The sequence below is a fragment of the Salmo trutta genome, chromosome 2 (assembly GCF_901001165.1).
Source record: "Salmo trutta chromosome 2, fSalTru1.1, whole genome shotgun sequence".
NCBI lineage: Eukaryota > Metazoa > Chordata > Actinopteri > Salmoniformes > Salmonidae > Salmo > Salmo trutta.
This window is the reverse complement of record NC_042958.1, coordinates 48,549,935-48,573,069: the sequence shown is the minus strand read 5'-3', so window position 1 is coordinate 48,573,069 and position 23,135 is coordinate 48,549,935. Positions and strand designations below refer to the sequence as shown.

The 23,135-nt window shown below is 45.9% G+C and overlaps 1 protein-coding gene across 3 annotated transcripts in view; it reads right to left on the bottom strand.

The window, feature by feature from the left end:
- Positions 1-2,888: 2,888 nt before the first annotated feature.
- Positions 2,889-23,135, bottom strand: part of LOC115156260 (integrin beta-4) — a 34,462-nt gene continuing 14,215 nt past the window's right edge. The window contains exons 13-39 of one of the 3 annotated variants that reach the window (XM_029703729.1): positions 21,399-21,604; positions 21,070-21,173; positions 20,386-20,740; positions 20,133-20,239; positions 19,991-20,024; positions 19,661-19,855; positions 19,059-19,162; positions 18,885-18,943; positions 18,589-18,761; positions 18,291-18,470; positions 17,953-18,101; positions 17,650-17,857; positions 17,053-17,370; positions 16,630-16,796; positions 15,611-15,794; positions 15,259-15,396; positions 14,763-14,945; positions 14,010-14,138; positions 11,440-11,631; positions 10,994-11,167; positions 10,231-10,359; positions 9,711-9,860; positions 6,476-6,664; positions 4,986-5,141; positions 4,567-4,731; positions 4,105-4,359; positions 2,889-3,925 (exon numbers count right to left, since the gene is read on the bottom strand). In XM_029703729.1, coding sequence (XP_029559589.1) covers positions 3,768-3,925; positions 4,105-4,359; positions 4,567-4,731; positions 4,986-5,141; positions 6,476-6,664; positions 9,711-9,860; positions 10,231-10,359; positions 10,994-11,167; positions 11,440-11,631; positions 14,010-14,138; positions 14,763-14,945; positions 15,259-15,396; positions 15,611-15,794; positions 16,630-16,796; positions 17,053-17,370; positions 17,650-17,857; positions 17,953-18,101; positions 18,291-18,470; positions 18,589-18,761; positions 18,885-18,943; positions 19,059-19,162; positions 19,661-19,855; positions 19,991-20,024; positions 20,133-20,239; positions 20,386-20,740; positions 21,070-21,173; positions 21,399-21,604 — 4,561 coding nt within the window. In that variant the 3' untranslated portion in view covers positions 2,889-3,767. The remainder of the gene's footprint in view (positions 3,926-4,104; positions 4,360-4,566; positions 4,732-4,985; positions 5,142-6,475; positions 6,665-9,710; positions 9,861-10,230; positions 10,360-10,993; positions 11,168-11,439; positions 11,632-14,009; positions 14,139-14,762; positions 14,946-15,258; positions 15,397-15,610; positions 15,795-16,629; positions 16,797-17,052; positions 17,371-17,649; positions 17,858-17,952; positions 18,102-18,290; positions 18,471-18,588; positions 18,762-18,884; positions 18,944-19,058; positions 19,163-19,660; positions 19,856-19,990; positions 20,025-20,132; positions 20,240-20,385; positions 20,741-21,069; positions 21,174-21,398; positions 21,605-23,135) is intronic. The other 2 variants (XM_029703722.1, XM_029703734.1) reach the window with 2 other exon arrangements.

Below are 23,135 nucleotides of genomic sequence, written 5' to 3'. Positions count from 1 at the left end.
TGGGGCCTTGTCACATATAAAATAAGATCATTTTAAAATAAAAAAATGGATGAAAACATTATCCTAAATACAATCCATCAACTTAGTGAATGACATTGGTGTTTAATATGAGGGTTTCAGCATTAAATATTATTGATATTATTTACACACGTTTATATATTTAACTATGTCTTTGTTGTTAATGTTTCGGGGCGCCAAACTGGTGGCAGTTGTGAAAAAAGTAAATAGAAGAGTTAGGGCTCTTTTTAAATCAGATCATCTTTAGATCAGAACCTCTTTTAAATCAGACCCTCTTTAGATCAGATCCTCTTTAGATCAGATCCTCTTTAAATCAGATCCTCTTTAGATCAGATCCGCTTTAGATCAGATCCCCTTTAAATCAGATCCCCTTTAGATCAGATCCTCTTTAAATCAGATCCTCTTTAAATCAGATCCGCATTAAATCAGATCCGCTTTAGATCAGATCCTCTTTAGATCAGATCCTCTTTAGATCAGATCCGCTTTAAATCAGATCCTCTTTAGATCAGATCCGCTTTAAATCAGATCCGCTTTAAATCAGATCCGCTTTAGATCAGATCCCCTTTAAATCAGATCCCCTTTAGATCAGATCCTCTTTAAATCAGATCCGCATTAAATCAGATCCTCTTTAGATCAGATCCTCTTTAAATCAGATTCGCTTTAGCCGACATCCACATAGCAGTTGTTTTGCTAGGGTCGGAAATGGAACTGCGTTAGAGCTGTCAAATCCACAAGCGGCTCCTGGCATAATACCTTCATTTTATTTTATTTTACCTTTATTTAGCTAGGAAAGTCAGTTCAGAACGAAAATCTTATTTACAATGACGGCCTACCTAAAGCAGACTTTTCCATTGGCTGCATGGAGTTGCATTAAGGGAAATCCCATACAGCCTTGTTTACAAGTTTGAACACTGGAATGCGAGATGTAATCTACACCATAGAAATCCTAATTATTTTGTTTAATGATTTTTAGTTTGAGCGTCATTATTTCTATATAGCCTCGACTTTCCCGTTCGGAACTTTTAAAGCTAGTGGGATGGGTGTGGCTTGGTGACAATGATCTCAAACAGCTGCTCACCGATTTGACAGCTCCAACGCTACTGCCGGGTTAACGCTTGATCTGATTGAATCTAGGCCTTAATTGAAAACGCCATTGTTGATTAGATTAATTTTTCATTAATTAGGCTTTTTTTCTCTTGAACCACTAGAAACTAATGGACGATATGGACACAGATGTACAAAATGCGTACTATATATGAATACATATATTCAAGTATAAATTACCATAGATTGCCTGATAATTACCAACATTTGCAACAATTCCGGTAACTTTGGTAAATTACCGGTAGTTTGCTACCCTGCAGTGCCTTTGAAAAGTATTCAGACCCCTTGACTTTTTCCACATTTCTTTACATGACAGCCTTATCTAAAGTGGTTCAATAGTTTTTTTCCCTAATCAATCTACACACAATACCCCATAATGACAAAGCAAAAAATGTTTTTTAGCAATTTTACATAAGTATTCAGACCCTTTACTCAGTACTTTGTTGAAGCACCTTTGGCAACGATTACAGCCTCACGTCTTCTTGGGAATGACGCTACAAACTTGGCACACCTGTATTTGGGGAGTTTCTCCCATTCTTCTATGCAGATCCTCTTAAGCTCTGTCAGGTTGGATGGGGAGCGTCGCTTCCAGGTCTCTCCAGAGATGTTCGATCGGGTTCAAATCCGGGCTCTGGCTGGGCCACTCAAGGACATTCAGAGACTTGTCCCAAAGCAACTCCTGCGTTGTCTTAGTTGAGTGCTTAGGGTCATTCTCCTGTTGGAAGGTGAACCTTCGCCCCAGCCTGAGGTCCTGAATGCTCTGGAGCAGGTTTTCATTAAGGATCTCTGTACTTTGCTCCGTTCATCTATCCCTCGATGAAAAAGATCCCCACAGCATGATGCTGCCACCATCACGCTTCACTGTAGGGATGGTGCCAGATTTCCTCCAGCCATGACGCTTGGCATTCAGGCCAAAGAGTTCAATCTTGGTTTCATATTGTTTCTCATGGTCAGTCTTTAGGTGCCTTTTGGCAAACTCCAAGCGGGCTGTCATGTGCCTTTTACTGAGGAGTGGCTTCCGTCTGGTCACTCCACCGTAAAGGCCTGATTGGTGGAGTGCTGCAGAGATGGTTGTCCTTATAGAAGTTTCTCCCATCTCTACAGAGGAACTCTGGAGCTCTGTCAGAGTGACCATCGGGTTCGTGGTCCCCTCCCTGACCAAAGCCCTTCTCCCGATTGCTCAGTTTGGCCGGGCGGCCAGCTCTAGGAAGATTCTTGGTGGTTCCAAACTTCTTCCATTTAAGAATGATGGAGGCCACGGTGTTCTTGGGGACCTTCAATGCTGCAGAAATGTTTTGGTACCCTTCCCCAGATCTGTGGCTCAAAACAATCTTGTCTCGGAGCTCTACGGACAATTCCTTCGACCTCATGGCTTGGTTTTTGCTCTGACATGCATTGTCAATTGTGGGACCTTATACAGACAGGTGTGTGCCTTTCCAAATCATGTCCAATTGAATTTACCACAGGTGGACTCCAATCACAGTTGTAGAAACATCAAGGATGATCATTGGAAACAGGATGCAGCTGAGCTCAAATTCGAGTCATAGCAAAGGGTCTGAATACTTATGTAAATAAGGATTTCAAAAATACAAACATTTCTAAAAACCTGTTTTGTTATTATGGGGTATTGTGTTTAGATTGAGGAGTATTTAAAAAAAAAAAAACATTTAGAATAAGGCTAACGTAACAAAATGTGAAAAAGGGAAGGGGTCTGAATACTTTCCAAATGAATTGTACATGAGCATATACAGAAATGCATCTAGAAGTGGTTTATATTCAATCTTTATTAAGTGTAATAAAATAGACAGATATAAAAAAAACAGTAAGTAACTGATGAATAGATATGATGAAAAAGTATAAAAATGCCTTATACATTTTTGTTGGTATATTTATGAAATGTTAATGACTATTCACAACTAATTCATCTCGCCATGTCTTACTAAGTGTAAGGACTCTTTACAATGACAGCATTTTGAATTGAACTAAAGCACAACATAGGTTTGACAATACAATATTATTTTGTCTCAAAACATATACCTCAGAAATATCCGGACTAAGTCGTTTAAGTTATGCTAGAATATATTAGTTAGACACAAAAAGTTTTAGACCATAGCACTCAATCAGAAACAATGACACAGTAATGAAACACACTTTAACTATGAAATGCTGTTACCTGGGAATACCTTTATTTGAGGTTATATCTAAATTAAAACTGTAATGTATGCGAATTAGCAAACGCTCAAAGTAGCCAACCAATACAAAAACTCTTACCTACTCTCCCTCTCTTTATCTCTCAGATAATCTCTGTCAAAAGATATATTAGCAGGAGCCAACTCTACTTTAACTATTGAGAACCGACCTCATAAGTGTAATGGCCTTGCCTTATCTAAAGCCTCTGGGTGTGGTATCAGGTAGAAGCAATAGAGAATTACAAACTTCCAACAAGACATCTCTTTGTGGGGGTGGTAGAGGTCTTTGAATGTAAAATGTTTGCAACAAAATAGAAACAAACGACAAAACGAAATAATTAAGAATGAAAATGAATCCCGTGTCCGATGGAGGACAGGAGCCATTGTTTGTAACAGACAGAGAGGAGGACATGTTGGGGACCGAGGACGCCGCCATCTTGTTGTTGACCTTTGACTTCAGGTCTCGTAGAAGGACCTCTCGACCTTCTTGGTGACGCTGCTGGTGCCGGCCACTTGCACGCTCCTCTGCACCACCTCCTTCGTCACATGACGTGTCACCATGCCGCTGGTCTCTGTGTGCTGGGTCGTCTTCCCCACCATCATCATACCATCTCCTAGAGGGAGGAGAGGGGGTTAGAGAGATGCTGTGAGTGAGATAGTGAGAGAAATGCTGTGCCAGAGAGTGAGATAGTGAGAGTGAGAGAAATGCTGTGTGAGAGAGAGAGAAATGCTGTGGGAGTGAGAGAGAGAGAGAGAGAGAGAGAGAGAGAGAAAGATTAAATTGATACACTACCTGAGTAGTATGGGTCGTTGATCATGGTGTGTGTGACGTTGGTGCGTGTGCTGCCCTCTGTAGGAAGTTGGTACACATCTCTCTTGGTCAAGGACTGACTGCTGTACTGAGACATACCGCCTAGGCCTCCTTGTTGAGACATACCGCCTAGGCCTCCTTGTTGAGACATACCGCCTAGGCCTCCTTGTTGAGACATACTGCCTAGGCCTCCTAGTTGAGACATACCGCCTAGGCCTCCTAGTTGAGATATGCTACCTACAGAGGGGAGAAAGAGACAGAATCATACATTAGTATACAATACAATTCCAAATGTACAAACGCATAGAACACTGGCTTCTAAATATGAAACCCAGCATGGTACCTGTAAAGTGAGCACCGAGTACCGAAACCTTATTCATTTCAATTTAAGCACTAGATAAAACCTTAGATAAAAGAGACTCTTGTAGGGCTCTGTCCTCTTACCGTCATCCTGAGACTCGATGGTGATAATGCCCTCCCTCTCGGGGCCGAAGCCCTGGGTCGTCCTGGCCTGAACTTTGAACTTGTACGGCATGTTCTCACTCAGGTCCGGAACTGTCAGACTGGTCTCAGCGCTGTCACCGCTCACCTGGAAGGAACGCATGTCACCTGGGGGGGGGGGGGGGGTAAAGGGGGAAAGTGGGGATCAGACTAGGAAATTAAAGTGGATATAAATATGAAAGTTAAAGGTCATTTGATTAGCATTGTCCAATAACAAGTCAAGAAGACATAGAGATCAACAAAATAGAAGAGTCTTTGATTTTGTCTCTCTGGATCACGTCAATGTATAAATCCTAGCAAATGACTGTTGACAAATCTCTACCATCCCCGAAAACTGATCTGGAGTCAGTGTTCAGTCTCACCTCCTCCGTGCAGATGTTCACAGGTGACCACGTAGCCCAGGATGTCTCCGTTGGGTTTGCGGGGTTTCTCCCAGCTCAGCTGCAGTGCCTCGGGGGACAGAGCTGTGAACACCAGGGGGCCTGGAGCACTGGGGGTACTGAGAGTGAAGGGAGAACCTGAGGGAGAGGGGGAGTGAGAGAGGAGAGGGGGAGAGAGTTAAGGGACAGAGCTGTGAATATCAGGGGGCCTGGAGCACTGGGTTTACTGAGAGTGAAGGGAGAACCTGAGGGAGAGGGGGAGAAGGGGAGTGAGAGAGGAGAGGGGGAGAGAGTTAAGGGACAGAGCTGTGAATATCAGGGGGCCTGGAGCACTGGGTTTACTGAGAGGGAAGGGAGAAACTGAGGCAGGAAGACCGAGTGAGTGAGAGAGAGAGGGGAAGAGAATACATGGAGGGAGTGAAGGAGAGACCAAGGAACAAGGGATTGAAAGATAAAAAGAGGTAATTGGAGAGAGAAAAATTAAATGTAGAGTAAAACGGAAACAGAGAGCTAGAGGTCGGAGGTCAGAAATCAATCAGCTAACCAAAGGAGTGAGGATAAGAGGGATCCACAATGGGAGGCAATGTATAGCTGATTACCTGGCATTGGGCTGAGTGGTCTGTATAGCTGATTACCTGGCATTGGGCTGAGTGGTCTGTATAGCTGATTACCTGGCATTGGGCTGAGTGGTCTGTATAGCTGATTACCTGGCATTGGGCTGAGTGGTCTGTATAGCTGATTACCTGCCATTAGGTTGTATAGCTGATTACCTGCCATTAGGTTGTATAGCTGATTACCTGGCATTGGGCTGAGTGGTCTGTATAGCTGATTACCTGGCATTGGGCTGAGTGGTCTGTATAGCTGATTACCTGCCATTAGGTTGTATAGCTGATTACCTGGCATTGGGCTGAGTGGTCTGTATAGCTGATTACCTGGCATTGGGCTGAGTGGGTTGTATAGCTGATTACCTGGCATTGGGCTGAGTGGGTTGTATAGCTGATTACCTGGCATTGGGCTGAGTGGGTTGTATAGCTGATTACCTGGCATTGGGCTGAGTGGGTTGTATAGCTGATTACCTGGCATTGGGCTGAGTGGGTTGTATAGCTGATTACCTGCCATTGGGCTGAGTGGGTTGTATTGCTGATTACCTGGCATTGGGCTGAGTGGGTTGTATAGCTGATTACCTGCCATTGGGCTGAGTGGGTTGTATAGCTGATTACCTGGCATTGGGCTGAGTGGTCTGTATAGCTGATTACCTGGCATTGGGCTGAGTGGGTTGTATAGCTGATTACCTGGCATTGGGCTGAGTGGGTTGTATAGCTGATTACCTGGCATTGGGCTGAGTGGGTTGTATAGCTGATTACCTGGCATTGGGCTGAGTGGGTTGTATAGCTGATTACCTGGCATTGGGCTGAGTGGGTTGTATAGCTGATTACCTGGCATTGGGCTGAGTGGGTTGTATAGCTGATTACCTGGCATTGGGCTGAGTGGGCTGTTGGGGTCGACAGCTGACTCTATGGTGATGACTCCCTCCCTCTCCGGTCCCCAGCCTTCCTGACTCTGAGCCTTCACCTTGAACAGGTAGGAATGATTAGGCAGCAGGTCCTGCACCACCACGGAGTTCTCTGCGGGGCTGGACATGTTTATACGCTTCACATCACCTGGACAGAGAGACAAAGGGGTTTAGATTACTGTAGAGGCATGCTGGGAGAAGGTTATGAGTACTAAAACAGTTGATATGGCTTTGTTCAAATCCTATCAGAAGTCTTCACGGATATTCCCGAACCCGATTACCCGAGGTCCGACCCAGTATAGTAGTTGACCCTTGGATCACGCTTGGCGGCCACGGACCTTGGATCGGTTTGGTAATATGTGAAACACTGGCCAGATCCCAAATTATACAGTGAGGGAAAAAAATATTTGATCCCCTGCTGATTATGTACATTTGCCCACTGACAAAGAAATGATCAGTCTATCATTTTAATGGTAGGTTTATTTGAACAGTGAGAGACAGAATAACAAAAAAATCCAGAAAAACGCATGTCAAAATGTTATAAATTGATTTGCATTTTAATGAGGGAAATAAGTATTTGACCCCTCTGCAAAACATTACTTAGTACTTGGTGGCAAAACCCTTGTTGGCAATCACAGAGGTCAGACGTTTCTTGTAGTTGGCCACCAGGTTTGCACACATCTCAGGAGGGATTTTGTCCAACTCCTCTTTGCAGATCTTCTCCAAGTCATTAAGGTTTCGAGGCTGACGTTTGGCAACTCGAACCTTCAGCTCCCTCCACAGATTTTCTATGGGATTAAGGTCTGGAGACTGGCTAGGCCACTCCAGGACCTTAATGTGCTTCTTCTTGAGCCACTCCTTTGATGCCTTGGCCGTGTGTTTTGGGTCATTGTCATGCTGGAATTCCCATCCACGACCCATTTTCAATGCCCTGGCTGAGGGAAGGAGGTTCTCACCCAAGATTTGACGGTACATGGCCCCGTCCATCGTCCCTTTGATGCGGTGAAGTTGTCCTGTCCCCTTAGCAGAAAAACACCCCCAAAGCATAATGTTTCCACCTCCATGTTTGACGGTGGGGATGGTGTTCTTGGGGTCATAGGCAGCATTCCTCTTCCAAACACGGCGAGTTGAGCTGATGCCAAAGAGCTCCATTTTGGTCTCATCTGACCACAACACTTTCACCCAGTTGTCCTCTGAATCCTTCAGATGTTCACTGGCAAACTTCAGACGGGCATGTATATGTGCTTTCTTGAGCAGGGGGACCTTGCGGGCGCTGCAGGATTTCAGTCCTTCACGGCGTAGTGTGTTACCAATTGTTTTCTTGGTGACTATGGTCCCAGCTGCCTTGAGATCATTGACAAGATCCTACCGTGTAGTTCTGGGCTGATACCTCACCGTTCTCATGATCATTGCAACTCCACAAGGTGAGCTCTTGCATGGAGCCCCAGGCCAAGGGAGATTGACAGTTCTTTTGTGTTTCTTCCATTTGCGAATAATCGCACCAACTGTTGTCACCTTCTCACCAAGCTGCTTGGCGATGGTCTTGTAGCCCATTCCAGCCTTGTGAAGGTCTACAATCTTGTCCCTGACATCCTTGGAGAGCTCTTTGGTCTTGGCCATGGTGGAGAGTTTGGAATCTGATTGATTGATTGCTTCTGTGGACAGGTGTCTTTTATACAGGTAACAAACTGAGATTAGGAGCACTCCCTTTAAGAGTGTGCTCCTAATCTCAGCTCGTTACCTGTATAAAAGACACCTGGGAGCCAGAAATCTTTCTGATTGAGAGGGGGTCAAATACTTATTTCCCTCATTAAAATGCAAATCAATTTATAACATTTTTGGCATGCGTTTTTCTGCATTGTTTTGTTGTTATTCTGTCTCTCACTGTTCAAATAAACCTACCATTAAAATTATAGACAGATCATTTCTTTGTCAGTGGGCAAACGTACAAAATCAGCAGGGGATCAAATACTTTTTTCCCTCACTGTATGTGAAGAGGAAAATATCCTGATGAAATGAAATATCCTAGAAATCACAATTGCTATGCATGGCAGTTGATTCAGTCAATAGCCTTAATGTCTCTCTTCCACCTGTCTGCCTCTGTCTGGCTTGAGCTCTCTCTATAGCGATCATTGTTTCAACTGGAGATATGGGATCAGCAATATGGTGCTATTTCACGATGTGTGGTGGTTACTTAGGAACTCTTGTCGTTCGCAATGGATGTTAAACAGTCTGACTTTCTGTGAAGTGATGGGAAAAACTACTTTCAGAAGCTCCCCAGTTCATAAGTGGTGGTGAGTTAAGACGATCAGAAATATAAAAAATATCTATTTTTAAATGTAACCTTTATTTAACTAGGCAAGTCAGTTAAGAACAAATTCTTATTTACAATAACGGCCTACCCCAGCCAAACCCAGACGACGCTGGGACAATTGTGCGCTGCCCTATGGGACTCCCAATCACGGCCTGATGTGATACAACCTGGATATTATCAGACATCCCCAAATGGGAACGTTTATAGGTCAACATTTGCACACAGGCCAGGTACTTCTATGTGTGCTCTACAAAAATATATACAAAATAAACATTAACAAACAAAGGGGAAACAATTCACACAATTAAACAATGAATACACATGAATTAGCGGGAGACAGAGAGCATTCTGCAGAGACAAAACTAGTAGTCTCTTCACCACACACCTCAAACCACACGTCATTGTGTCCACATTTTAAATTAGGGATGCCATTTATGAAAACACTAAGCTGAGGTGTAGACCACAACTCATTTATTTTAGATAGGCCTACTACAGAAAATGCATGTGAAAGTTCACTGCCTACACAAGCCAAAACAATTCTGCAGGCATGCGCACCAATAAAGCTGCATTTTTTATTATTTGGGTCCGATACAGATCCGACCCAATTTGAATCTGATTCTACCTCATCTCTGACATATTTTGGGTCAGATCTGGTCCACATCGGATCGGGTAATGATTTTCAAATAAATTACTGTGTCCTGTCGATGTCGGATTGGAATTTCACAGATCCAATTCGGTTCGGATCTCAATTTGGGGATCCTATTCAACCAAACCTGACAACTATGATCACAGGTTCCAAGTGAAAAACAATATTCTTCTTCTGCACATCAACAAAACACAATGTGTTTAGAATGTGACACAAATAACCATGGGTCCATACCTCCATTGAGCAGCTGGTAGAGAACACAGTACCCTAAAACATCCCTGTCACAGTGGGGCTCCTGCCAGCTGATCTTCAGGGCAGTTGGGCCCAGGGCAGAGAACACCAGTCTGGTGGGGGTGTCAGGGACCCCAGGGGCCAAACGAGCATCTGGGGGGGAGAAAAATAGGTCAATGAGGGGGAGAGAGAGATGGATTTAGGGAAGGAGGGTGGTTAGGGGTTAAGTGGAGTCAAAATTACAGGGGTTACATAGACTATTACAAGATGAGATAGGATTAATGAGAGGTGAGTGAGCGTGATGCAGAGAGAGAGAGCGAGAGAGGGAGAGGGAGAATGAGAACTTTCACCTATAAAAAAAACATAAAGCAAAAAACTGCTTCAGCAACACAAAGCCTTCCTGTCACACCAGCTATGGGCATGGTGAGCCCTACCATGAGGCCATAGTTTTTCTTTAGGCCCTGCTATTGTCCCAGTGGTGTGAGAGAGGACAGCTGAGTGTACTGCAGACAGACAGACTCACCCTGGAGCACCCTGTCCAGGTTCAGTAGTGCATCGTTGACATCCTCAGACTGGGTCGTGGCCCAGAAGGCCTGAGACATACCGTAGTCGTACTGACTCTGTGTCTGAGTGGGACTGAAGCCATACGTACCTGAGAATGCACGGAGCAAGCAAAAATGGAGCAGGAGGAGGAGGAGGAGGACAGGAAGTGAAAGAGTGGGAGAAGGAACAAAGGGAGGAAAAGGAAGGAGGACAGTGAAAGAGGCGAGGGAGGAGAGGAATGAAGTATGGAGAACAACAGGAGAAGAAGAGAGCGACAGTCAGCATAGCGCCTGCATAGCTCTGTGCAGCCACCAACCCCAGTAATCGATAACAGATATCCAAGCCAGCTGCTTCATGCACCTCATCAGTAAGCCTGCTGTAGATGATCTGTATATCTGACATTTATAACCATGATTGATTCACACAAACAGATGAGCTTCTTTCAGGTTTTAACAGTAGAGGTCAGAAATATCTGAAAACTATGTGATGGCATCTTCCTTAGCAAAGACCTCATAGTCAAAGACCCCCTTGTCAAAGACCTCCTTGTCAAAGACCTCCTATTCAAAGACCTCCTATTCAAAGACCTCCTATTCAAAGACCTCATCTAAATTGGCTCGTTGTAGCCTCATGCCTGTGACCTGTGTCAGTGTGAACTGGAATTGATCGGCTCTTTACACTCAAAGAGCTGAAAATATGCTTTCAATGATGCTTAAAAAAAATGCTTCAAATGAATCTAATCTTACTTTGGCCATCTGTGTATCCAGACAATCCACTGGACAGGTCTCCTATGACGATGGAATCTCGGATGTTGTCGTCATACTCATAGTAACCTCTGTTCTCTGATCGCTTCCTCATGACAACATTCTCCGTGCGCGTCCCGCCCCCAATCACCTGAGTGCGGGAGAGAGAGTTTCCTCCTGTAGGAGAGGAGGAGACCAGTGATGACGACTACCAAATACATAGATACTGAACAATAGAATTCTAGCAAACAGTACATTCTGAGTGCAAGGTCGGCAAACTTCTGGTGTCAACACGTTTCCCATTTAAACTCTAAATCTCCAAGTTTACTGAACTCTGTACAGGGTACTGTTCTGGTGAAGACAAGCCAGCTGGAATTACTTGCCACTGTCATATCATCGTAAGTCAACAGAAAGATTCAAAAGCTGACACATTCTGCATCCATCTGTACCTTGTCCAGAGAGGTATGTTGTGGTGGACTCCATGGACATGGACCCCCCGGCCCCCCCTCGGTGGCTGGAGCTGAGGGTGGACATGGGAGACACCTGGCTGTAGCTGGATGTAGACATGTTGGCACTGCGCGACATGGAATTGTTTCCCCCGGGGAAGAGGAAGTTCTGTTCCAACCTGCCGTTCATTGGTTCTGAAAGACAAAGATGAGGAGAGCCAGAAGAGAAGAGAAAGAACATCAAGAACATTCTGGAACCTAACATAACTCAAACCAAACATTCTGGAACCCAACATAACCCAAACCAAACATTCTGGAACCCAACATAACCCAAACCAAACATTCTGAAACCCAACATAACCCAAACCAAACATTCTGGAACCCAACATAACCCAAACCAAACATTCTGGAACCCAACATATCTCAAACCAAACATTCTGGAACCCAACATAACCCAAACCAAACATTCTGGAACCCAACATAACCCAAACCAAACATTCTGGAACCCAACATATCTCAAACCAAACATTCTGGAACCCAACATAACCCAAACCAAACATTCTGGAACCCAACATAACCCAAACCAAACATTCTGGAACCCAACATAACTCAAACCAAACATTCTGGAACCCAACATATCTCAAACCAAACATTCTGGAACCCAACATAACTCAAACCAAACATTCTGGAAACAAAATAATTGATTTAAGTACGTTAATAGAGGCAAATCACAACAAACTGCAAGAGAAACACCCACCTTAGACTGCACACAGGGACATACATACATTTGGTATCACCACTTTCACAGCCATGAGAAGCCTTTATACATAACCAGGTCACCCGTGATACAAAACAGTATTAGACGTCCATCCATGTCTGAAGACTTCAGGAGATGACGTGAAAACCGACCACAAGAGGCAACAGTTACCTTCAAGTAAGTTTTGGTTTTGCTAGGCCTTGTGGACGGGGATGGTGGATGGGCGTAAGCATCAAAAGGGGCAAAAGGTAGCATGTTCCAAATCCAGCAATAGAAAGTTGTTTTGGAGATTTTTTTGTTTTAAGCCTTTCCCAAACATTAACCTTAACCATAACAATTCGGAGTTAATGCCTAACCTTAAGATTTTGAAGTTAATGCCTAAACGTAACCTTAATCACTTAGAAATTTGGAACAACTTTGAAATTTGACATTGGAGAAACATGGATGTACGTGTAATTCTGATGTGAGACTGTGAGAGCTTGTTGTATATACAAGCCCTACAACCTGCCTCCTTCCCAGAGCATCTCTCCACATAGAGGTGTAAAGAGCGCAGACAGGAGAGACAGACAGGAAAATCCTGTCATGACCATCAACTGGCGGTGGGGCAGTTGATGCCTGGAAGTGAAGACCCTTTGGGTGGGAGGGTTGAGGTGCAACAGGGGAAGAGGCCAGACCAGAACCAGGGCTAGGGGTAGATTGGAGGACGGAAACATGATGTTGATTAGAGATCTGAAGGCTTTGTGCAGACGAGAGGTGGTGGCATAGGGGGCACTGCAGCTGCATTGGGAGGTTTGTGCCCGGCGTACACAGTAGCTGGCATGCCATCTCTGTATCTGTCTGTCTGTCTATCCAGGGCGGTCTTCACCTTGATGGGGTATCTGTGTTCGGCTGGGTCGGGGGGTCTCGTCGCTGCTGGTCTCTGTGTCTGTGCTGAGGCGGTAGGGGATCACATCCACATGCCTATTCCAGGACACCGAACGCAGGTCCAGCTTGGAACCGACCAACTTGATAAAGCCTTGTTATGGAGAGGAGAGGCAGGCGGAGGGGGGGGGGGGGGGGGGGGATTGATGGTTGGCATGGCAGTTGTTTTTGTGAAGCAAGGTGATTAGAAGGAGTTGAGAGAGGAGGAAGAGGAGGAGGCTGGATGTATGTAGATTCTGTGATATCTAAACTACAGAGCAATAATAGGAGAGGTTTGACTGGCAGGATGAAGCCTTGAAGAAGAAAATTAAGACTGGTATGAAGACTGGCATGATAAAGCCATGAATAAGAATATGAAGACCGGCATGATAAAACCCAAAGCCATGAAGAAGAAAATGAAGACTGGAATGAAGACAGGCATGATAAAACCGAAAGCCTTGAAGAGACACCAGTTTTGGATCTGATGGTCTTGTGAGATGTAAAATAAAGTCAGTTGTTAAAAGATACTTCAGAGAGAGAGGGGGGAGAAGAGAGAGAGAGAGGGGGAGAAGGAAATAAATAAAGAGAAAGAATGAATGAAAACGGAGACAGAAAGTGATAGAGAGCGAGAACGATGGAGGAAACCCTCCTATCTGTCAGCCTCAACCGTGACACATTAAACCCTTTTTTAGGTTTCTTTCTCTTTCTGCTTCAGTGAGCAGATGACTGGACTACAGAAGATGGATAGACATGTCTCTTTCAGATCAAAACAGTGAACTTCATCCCCATTAGCTGTTATTTAGCAACAACTATTCTTCCTGGGGTCCACTCAAAACACAATACAACTCCCAGTACACAACTGAAGCGAGACTGCAAAGAGCCGCCAGGAAAGGTGGCGTAGTCTGCGGGTACCCACCTTCGTCTGAGACGCTGGGTCTCTTGGAGTCTGTTGGCGATCTCATGACCTCACTGCTGTACATCAGGTAGCCGTCGTACTCATCACCCGCCTCCGCGTCCACTATAGGGATGTCTGGGATGATAGGGACTATAGGGAGGAGAGGAAGAGAGATGGATTAACGCCTCGATCACACCGACAGCGTCATTAAGTTTTGACACTCCAGAAGTACATTGATTTCCAATGGAACGCTGCGTTTGCCGTTCAGAATTGCATTGCAGAGGCAGTTGCAGTGCGTTCTGTGTGGTGCATACGTTTGATTTATCCACCGTATTTTTATTTTACCTTTATTTAACCAGGCAAGTCAGTTAAGAACAAATTCTTATTTTCAATGACGGCCTAGGAACAGTGGGTTAACTGCCTTGTTCAGAGGCAGAACGACATATTTGTACCTTATCAGCTCCTCTTGCAGCCTTTTGGTTACTAGCCCAATGCTCTAACCACTAGGCCAGCCTGCCGCCCCGTATGAGTCAAACTGGTAGTATGGTAAATGGTAGTAGAAGGTGAATGTTGAACTTCTGTTACATACATATCCAGATGATGCTGCCTACTATTTTGCGCAACAACGCTGTCGGTGTGAACGAAGCGTAAGACAAGCTTCTCTTGAAACATTAGCTTTCTGGTTTGCTAGACACAAACGTTTCAGCAGGTAACAATCAAGATCATACTAAATGCTTTCTAGACGGAACATCTCTTCTGCTCTTATTTACTCACTGGACATGGGTCTGGTGGGCTGGGAGGCCAGGTTGATGGTCGCTTCTTTGAAGGGACCCCAACCCACGCTGTTCTTAGCCCGGACCTGATAGCAGTAAGTCTGGGCCGACTGCAGGTTCTCAATCAGCAACATCCTCTTCTTAGGGTTGTCTATCTTCACCTTCTTAGCTGCACCCATCGGCTCTACAAAGGGAAGCGAGAAGGAGTGGAGAACGTGTTAAGGCTCGGACCCACCAATAGCTTTTCCCGGCCCGAGAGTACTTAGTATCTCTAAAAAGAGTGCCCGGCCATAATTTTCGAACAGAGTGCAAACCAATTTTACATTAGAATAGCATGAAAATGTTGTCAGTCAGACTAAGCACAGTGAGCCGAACGATCAGCAGAAGAACGGCAGATCAACATTCGGTGTGGTGTGTGTCGTCCTTTAGAATGTCTTAGAAGCACAGACATCACTCCGAGAAATTCGGAGATAATTTTGATTTGATCGGTCACTCACTCGTGTCGTCATTGATGGGCGTGTAGAGAACCTCGTAGGCGGTGATGACACCATTGGTCTCGGCAGGCTCCGCCCAGCTGACCTGAGTGACAGTTGGACTGATGACATTAAACGCCAGACGACCGGGCTCACTGGGGACTGGAGGATAGGGGAGGATAGAAAGTAGACAGGAAGTTAATCACAAGGTACGAAGGAAGAAAACTACCTACATAATGTTTGAGCTTACATGCTGTGTCAGACCCAACAACATTCAACTGAGAAACAAAAACGGTCCACAATCCTAGAATTGTAGTGTTTCAAAGAAAATATATGTAGTCCATCTTTGACAGGAACAGGATGTGACCTCACTCACCATCCTCCAGGGTCTTACAGGGCACCATCTCGCTGTAGTTTCCATCTCCCAGGGCATTGTAGCCACACACCTTCGTCTCGTAGTCACAATAGGGGTACAGGTTGGCCAGGTCAGCATGGGTTGTCTTCACGTTCATTGCAGGGGGGGCGTCAGCCTCAGGATCCCCATAGATCCAATACTTCACCTGGTGACCAGAGAGAATGAACAATCATAAAGGGACCACGACCTTTATTTCTATATCTACTCTGGATATTTTTTGTACGTTTTATTTTCAAAGTACATGTTTAAAACAGCAGTTCAAAGTTGAGTGAAAGCGAAGGAAAATAATCTCCCATTTTCCACCAGTAAAAGTTGGCAGGTATGTAATCTATTGAGTTCCTCTGTTGATGACCGATGCTCCTTATGGAGTAAAGGGTTTAAGTCAAGGTATGTCCTGTACAGTGCCGGCTGGTGGAAGGAACTATAGGAGGAAGGGCTCATTGTAATGGCTGGAACAGAATGAATGGAACTGTATCAAACACATCAAATATATGGAAACCACGTTTGACTCCGTTCCATTTATTCCATTCCAGACATTACAATGAGCCCGTTCTCCTATAGCTCCTCCCACCAGCCTCCACTGGTTCTGTATGACAGTTCCTCTCAGTACCTTGTAGTCCAGGGGGATGGATCCTGAGGGGGGTTCCTTACCTTGTAGTCCAGGGGGATGGATCCTGAGGGGGATTCCTTACCTTGTAGTCCAGGGGGATGGATCCTGAGGGGGGATCCTTACCTTGTAGTCCAGGGGGATGGATCCTGAGGGGGGATCCTTACCTTGTAGTCCAGGGGGATGGATCCTGAGGGGGATTCCTTACCTTGTAGTCCAGGGGGATGGATCCTGAGGGGGGATCCTTACCTTGTAGTCCAGGGGGATGGATCCTGAGGGGGATTCCTTACCTTGTAGTCCAGGGGGATGGATCCTGAGGGGGGTTCCTTACCTTGTAGTCCAGGGGGTTGGATCCTGAAGGTGGGTTCCTTACCTTGTAGCCCAGGGATTTTCCTAAGGGGTCCCAGTTAAGGCGAATGCTCCGGGGGCCGGTGGCTTTGGCCTTCACGTTGGTGGGAGAGTTGAGACGACCACCAGGGGACGTGGCTGTCTGGTTGATGAAGCCCGCACTCTTCTCCATCTGGGCATTGTCTGGAAGTCCTGAGGGGGAGGAGGAGAAGGGGAGAGGGGGAGGAGAGGGAGAGGAGAGGGGGAAGAGAGGGAGAGGGGGGAGAAGGGGAGACGAGAGGGGGGGAGGAGAGGAGAGGGGGGAGACGGGGAGGAGAGGGAGGGAGGGAGAGGGACAGTGGCAAAAAGGGTTGGGCAACTTATTTTAGTGATGCACACTTTGTGCATCAGATTCCTTACAGATACCCAATACTGTGTGTGTTTCAGTATCTGTTTCTGTGTGTATTACCTCCATCAGTAATAGTGACCATCGTTGTCTTCCTCTCTCCGACCACAGCTTTCGTACTGGGGTCAAACAGTTCCAGTTGGAAGGACTCTGGTTTTACCGGGCCAGGGTGAGAGCGTGGATCGATCACGATGTTCTTCTCTGTTTCCCCGGGACCAAACTTTAGGGGGCCGGACAGCTCGAAGCGTTTAGCGTTGCGGGTCCTCCAGTGGACGGTGGCGGGCCCCTCCTTATTGCGGGTGCGGACCACGGGGATGGAGTAGGTTGGGTCGGCGGTGGAGAAGTTCTGGGTGCTCTTCATAAACATCACCACACTGGGCTCTGAGGGAAGCAAAGGGAGAGGAAGTTTGTTACGGCCATGTTAGAGAGGAGGAAGTTATGGCTGGCTTTCCAACCACACGTGGCCATTAGCCAAGCTCTCAAAACCCATGGTAATAATGTCTGGGACATTTGTGTCCTGATGGAACAGAAACATTGCTACATTAAAACTCTGGGATAATCTAAACAGTATAGTTTATTTTTTAATGCTATGTGATACACCCTGGACCCTGTCCTCTCACCTGGTTGGTCAGTGATGGTGACAGTAGTATATAACCTCACCTGGTTTGTCAGTGATGGTGACGGTGGTTCTGGGGTAGCGTCCCAGCTTTGCACCCTGTCTTGGGTTACTGAGGTCCATGACAAATTGTTTGACCTGTGTGTCCTTCAGCAGACCATCTCCCTCTCCCATCTCCAACAAACGAACAGGGACAGTCTGCTGGGTCTCCCCTGGCCCGTAGGACAGTTCCCCATCCACTGTCACATAGTCCTGGTGAGAGACGGAGGAGTAGTTATGAGGATGGAAAAAGAAAGTAACTTAGACAAATGAAAAGTGTGATATCTCTGTCTTATAGCATGTGTTACCTTCTTGTCCTTGGCGGTGAGGTCTCGGGTGCGGTAGCTGACCTGTGCGTGTCCATCCTCTATGATCTCTCTAGTAATGGGGATGTTAGCCACTTTGTCCTGTCGGCTGTAGGTGTACGAAGGCTGGAGGAACGACATAACACTCTTGGCTGAAGAGGGGAGAGAGACAGTTTTTAGCTAACTGAGGTGAGGGGAAGAACACAAAATAAACCAAAAGAATATACATATTCACTGGAAGTCAACGGTTTATAATGCTGTATGGTTTTGAAGCACCGTGTAAGTGTGTGTAAGAGTAGAGAGGTCAGGGGTCAGATAAGATATCTCTGATTGGCTCTCACCGTGTTCTTTGATGATAGTGATGCTGACGAAGCGTTTCCCTATCTCAGCGATGCCCAGAGGAACGTCCACCGCCTCCACCTGCAGCTGCTTCTTATCATCATCTTCCTCCTTGACGAAGAGCGGCACGTGCACATCCACCGTCTCTACCCCCTCCTGGAACTCCACGGCACCAGCCGCCTCTGCAGAGAGCCAGACAGAGAGAGGGAGTGAGTTAGGAACTCCCATACACACACACACACACACACACACACACACACACACACACACACACACACACACACACACACACACACACACCTCTGTCTGTGGCCACTGTGTAGTAGCCCGGCACCACTTTGAGATCCTGGAAGTTGCCAGACTGGACGTTTTTCTCAGTCAGTTTGACGATGTTGGGGTAGCTGGAGCGAGGAGCAGACAGAACAGTGTCTACGATGGCGTGGTCAGATCTTTTACCAGCATTTCTCTGTAATCTGAAACACAAAGACAATATCAGTAATGATGATATGAGAAAACATGATTTAGACAACATTCAGAAAAAATTTCTTTATTGTAATAAATTCAGGAAGGATTAAAGGTTGAAATTAGTGTCTCACCTAAATGTGGTGTTCTGAACTCTCTGGGTGCCAGGAACCTGCTTGTACACTTCATTCAGCTAAACAGAGAACACACACAATCCACTGTCACAAGGATGAGCATACAGTAATGTATACATACACAGATTGCTCACACACACACATACACATTCACTCACACACTCACACACTCACGTTGTCATCAACCTCCCTGCGTAGCAACTCAGTGTCTCTGGCGTCGGAGCGAGACAGACTGTCTGTGAACAACCTGTTCAGACGCAGAGACAGAGGGAACTGGACTATAGATGGAGGACAAAAAGGCGGAGAAGAGGAGGTGGGGAGGAGGAGGAGAGGAGAGAAGGTGGAGAGGAAGTGAAGAGGGGGAGGAGAGGATGTGGGGAGAAGGAGGAGGAGTAGGAGAGGAAGACAAGAGGAGGAGGAGAGGAAGAGGAGGAGAGGAGGTGGGGAAGAGGAGGAGGAGGAGAGGAGGAAAAGAGGAGGAGGAGAGGAAGAGGAGGAGAGGAGGTGGGGAGGAGAGGAAGAGAAGAGGGGGAGAAGAGGAGGTGAGGGGAGGAGGAGAGGAAGAGAAGAGGGGGAGAAGAGGAGGTGAGGGGAGGAGGAGAGGAAGAGAAGAGGGGGAGAAGAGGAGGTGAGGGGAGGAGGATGAGGAGAGGAAGAGAAGAGGGGGAGAAGAGGAGGTGGTTTAGGGTCAGGTTTTCATAACAATGTAAACCAGGAAGTTCTGGTGATAACTCCAACCAATGGGAGAGCTGGAATTTGAAACATTTTACACTCACTGGTCTCTTTGGGGTTGGGCTGAACCTGCGCAAGCGGATGATTGGGCGATCGGTGGACATTGTCGGTGATCTTCCAGCGAACCACGTCGGTGCTCTTGGGTGGGCCGGTCCTCACTAGTGGCGTGTCTAGGTGGTCAGAGGTGAGCATGGATTGGCGGAGCATGTACTGATTTTCCTTAAAGCCAACCGTACGACCTGAAGACACAGGGACACACATAGGAGAACACATGTTCAATCACACAATGTAATATGGCCTGGAAACATGGTACAGTAACAGGCACAGAACGATACATAAATCTTTCTAACAGGGACATTGCACGTGTTGCTCACCTCTTCCACAGCATGGCAGCAAAGCAAGACAGGACTGAAAGAGAATGAGAGAGGCAAATAGAGAGATTATTTCCATCATAGTATGGTAAAGGTCATGGTTGGTTGTTCTAAAGGTCATGTTATGGTTGTGTCTGGACATTACCTTGCAGCAGGCGCAGTACTTCCAACAGCAGAGCGACAATAGACCCAGCAGTAGCATGAGGAACATGATGAGAGGGATCAACCACAGGAAGCCAGCAGGGGGACACTCTAAGAGGACGGACCACAACAACATCAACATCACAACCAGGATGCAGGTCACCACACGGTGAGCTTGTCCGTAACAAAGCAGGCAACCCCCATAATGGTATTGACGTCATATAAACCAAGGCAGGAAGATATGAACGTTGTCTCACCTTTCTTCTTGAGCACCTGGACCTCCAGCTCCTTAACAGCCTGGTCCTCAGGATAGTCCACGGTGTAGTGGTAAGTACAGTCATCATCCTCGTCACGGAAACTACACGCCTCAATCACCTCTTTATTTTCCTTGAGCTCTTCCACCATGACCACTTTGAACTGGCACTGGTCGCACTTGTCGCTGTCCTTCTTCTCTCCGGTCTTCCAGGCCTGACACTGGACACAGCTCCTTTTGTCCTCACACATCCCCAGCTGGGCCTGGAAGTTAGCCTCGCAGGTGGGGGTCATGGCCAGGCCAGAGTCCTGGCACTCACAACGACCACACTTACACACACCCCGCCCGTTACAGACACCCTGAGAAAGGTGGGGTGGGGAGTAGTGGTTAGATCAGCCATGACCAACAATATTGTAGAAATCTGGAATGAGAGAGAGAGAGGGAGAGCGAGAGGGAGAGAGGGAGAGCGAGAGAGAGCGATAGAGAGAGAGACACAGAGAGAGAGAGAGAGAGACAGAGAGAGAGAGAGAGAGAGAGAGAGAGAGAGAGAGAGAGAGAGAGAGAGAGAAACAGAGAGGGGGAGAGAGAGGGAGGAAAGAGAGAGAAACAGAGAGAGGGAGAGAAACAGAGAGAGAGGGAGAGAGACAGAGAGAAAGAAACAGAGGGAGAGAGATTATGTAGTGCTCACCCCTTTAGTGTCCAGACAGGTCTGGTTGCTCATGGGACACTCACAGGCCGGTCCCTCCCAGCCCTCTGCACACGCACACTGGCCCATGAAGCAGCGACCACGGTCTAAAAGAGAGAGAGAGACAGAGAAATGGTTAGAATCTACTTCAAGTGCTTGACACTTTCACATACACTCACATAGAAGTTTAGGGACCACAAACGGTATTGATGACACAGTTGTACACTCCTTATGACAGCCGCATTGTTGTCTTCCGAGAGAAAGCGTTATTCTAAAGCAAAGCGGTGTGACGAGCTTGCTGTCTAAGACAATGACGACAGCCCCACACTCACCGTTGCAGAGGAAACCTCCGAATCGTTGACACTGGGACTTGTCAAACTGACAGAGGGGTCCCTCGTACTGGTCCGTGTTGTAACAAACACACGTTCCACACAGGCAATCTCCTCGGCCAGAACACGGCTCCTCCACGCCAGGACCCCGACAGGAAGTGCCCGGATCCGTCGACGCGCTGGCAGAGCAGTTACAGAATGGACCCAGCCTGGGGAGAAAGATTTATACTAATGTTCTGTCTTGTCCAAGAATATTTGATTCCTAATTGGCATATATATCTCCTCACCTCTCTACCATACTAGTTGATGTATATATCTCCTCACCTCTCTACCATACTAGTTGATGTATATATCTCCTCACCTCTCTACCATACTAGTTGATGTATATATCTCCTCACCTCTCTACCATACTAGTTGATGTATATATCTCCTCACCTCTCTACCATACTAGTTGATGTATATATCTCCTCACCTCTCTACCATACTAGTTGATGTATATATCTCCTCACCTCTCTACCATACTAGTTGATGTATATATCTCCTCACCTCTCTACCATACTAGTTGATGTATATATCTCCTCACCTCTCTACCATACTAGTTGATGTATATATCTCCTCACCTCTCTACCATACTAGTTGATGTATACATCTCCTCACCTCTCTACCATACTAGTTGATGTATACATCTCCTCACCTCTCTACCATACTAGTTGATGTATATATCTCCTCACCTCTCTACCATACTAGTTGATGTATATATCTCCTCACCTCTCTACCATACTAGTTGATGTATATATCTCCTCACCTCTCTACCATACTAGTTGATGTATATATCTCCTCACCTCTCTACCATACTAGTTGATGTATATATCTCCTCACCTCTCTACCATACTAGTTGATGTATATATCTCCTCACCTCTCTACCATACTAGTTGATGTATATATCTCCTCACCTCTCTACCATACTAGTTGATGTATATATCTCCTCACCTCTCTACCATACTAGTTGATGTATATATCTCCTCACCTCTCTACCATACTAGTTGATGTATATATCTCCTCACCTCTCTACCATACTAGTTGATGTATATATCTCCTCACCTCTCTACCATACTAGTTGATGTATATATCTCCTCACCTCTCTACCATACTAGTTGATGTATATATCTCCTCACCTCTCTACCATACTAGTTGATGTATATATCTCCTCACCTCTCTACCATACTAGTTGATGTATATATCTCCTCACCTCTCTACCATACTAGTTGATGTATACATCTCCTCACCTCTCTACCATACTAGTTGATGTATATATCTCCTCACCTCTCTACCATACTAGTTGATGTATATATCTCCTCACCTCTCTACCATACTAGTTGATGTATATATCTCCTCACCTCTCTACCATACTAGTTGATGTATATATCTCCTCACCTCTCTACCATACTAGTTGATGTATATATCTCCTCACCTCTCTACCATACTAGTTGATGTATATATCTCCTCACCTCTCTACCATACTAGTTGATGTATATATCTCCTCACCTCTCTACCATACTAGTTGATGTATATATCTCCTCACCTCTCTACCATACTAGTTGATGTATATATCTCCTCACCTCTCTACCATACTAGTTGATGTATATATCTCCTCACCTCTCTACCATACTAGTTGATGTATATATCTCCTCACCTCTCTACCATACTAGTTGATGTATATATCTCCTCACCTCTCTACCA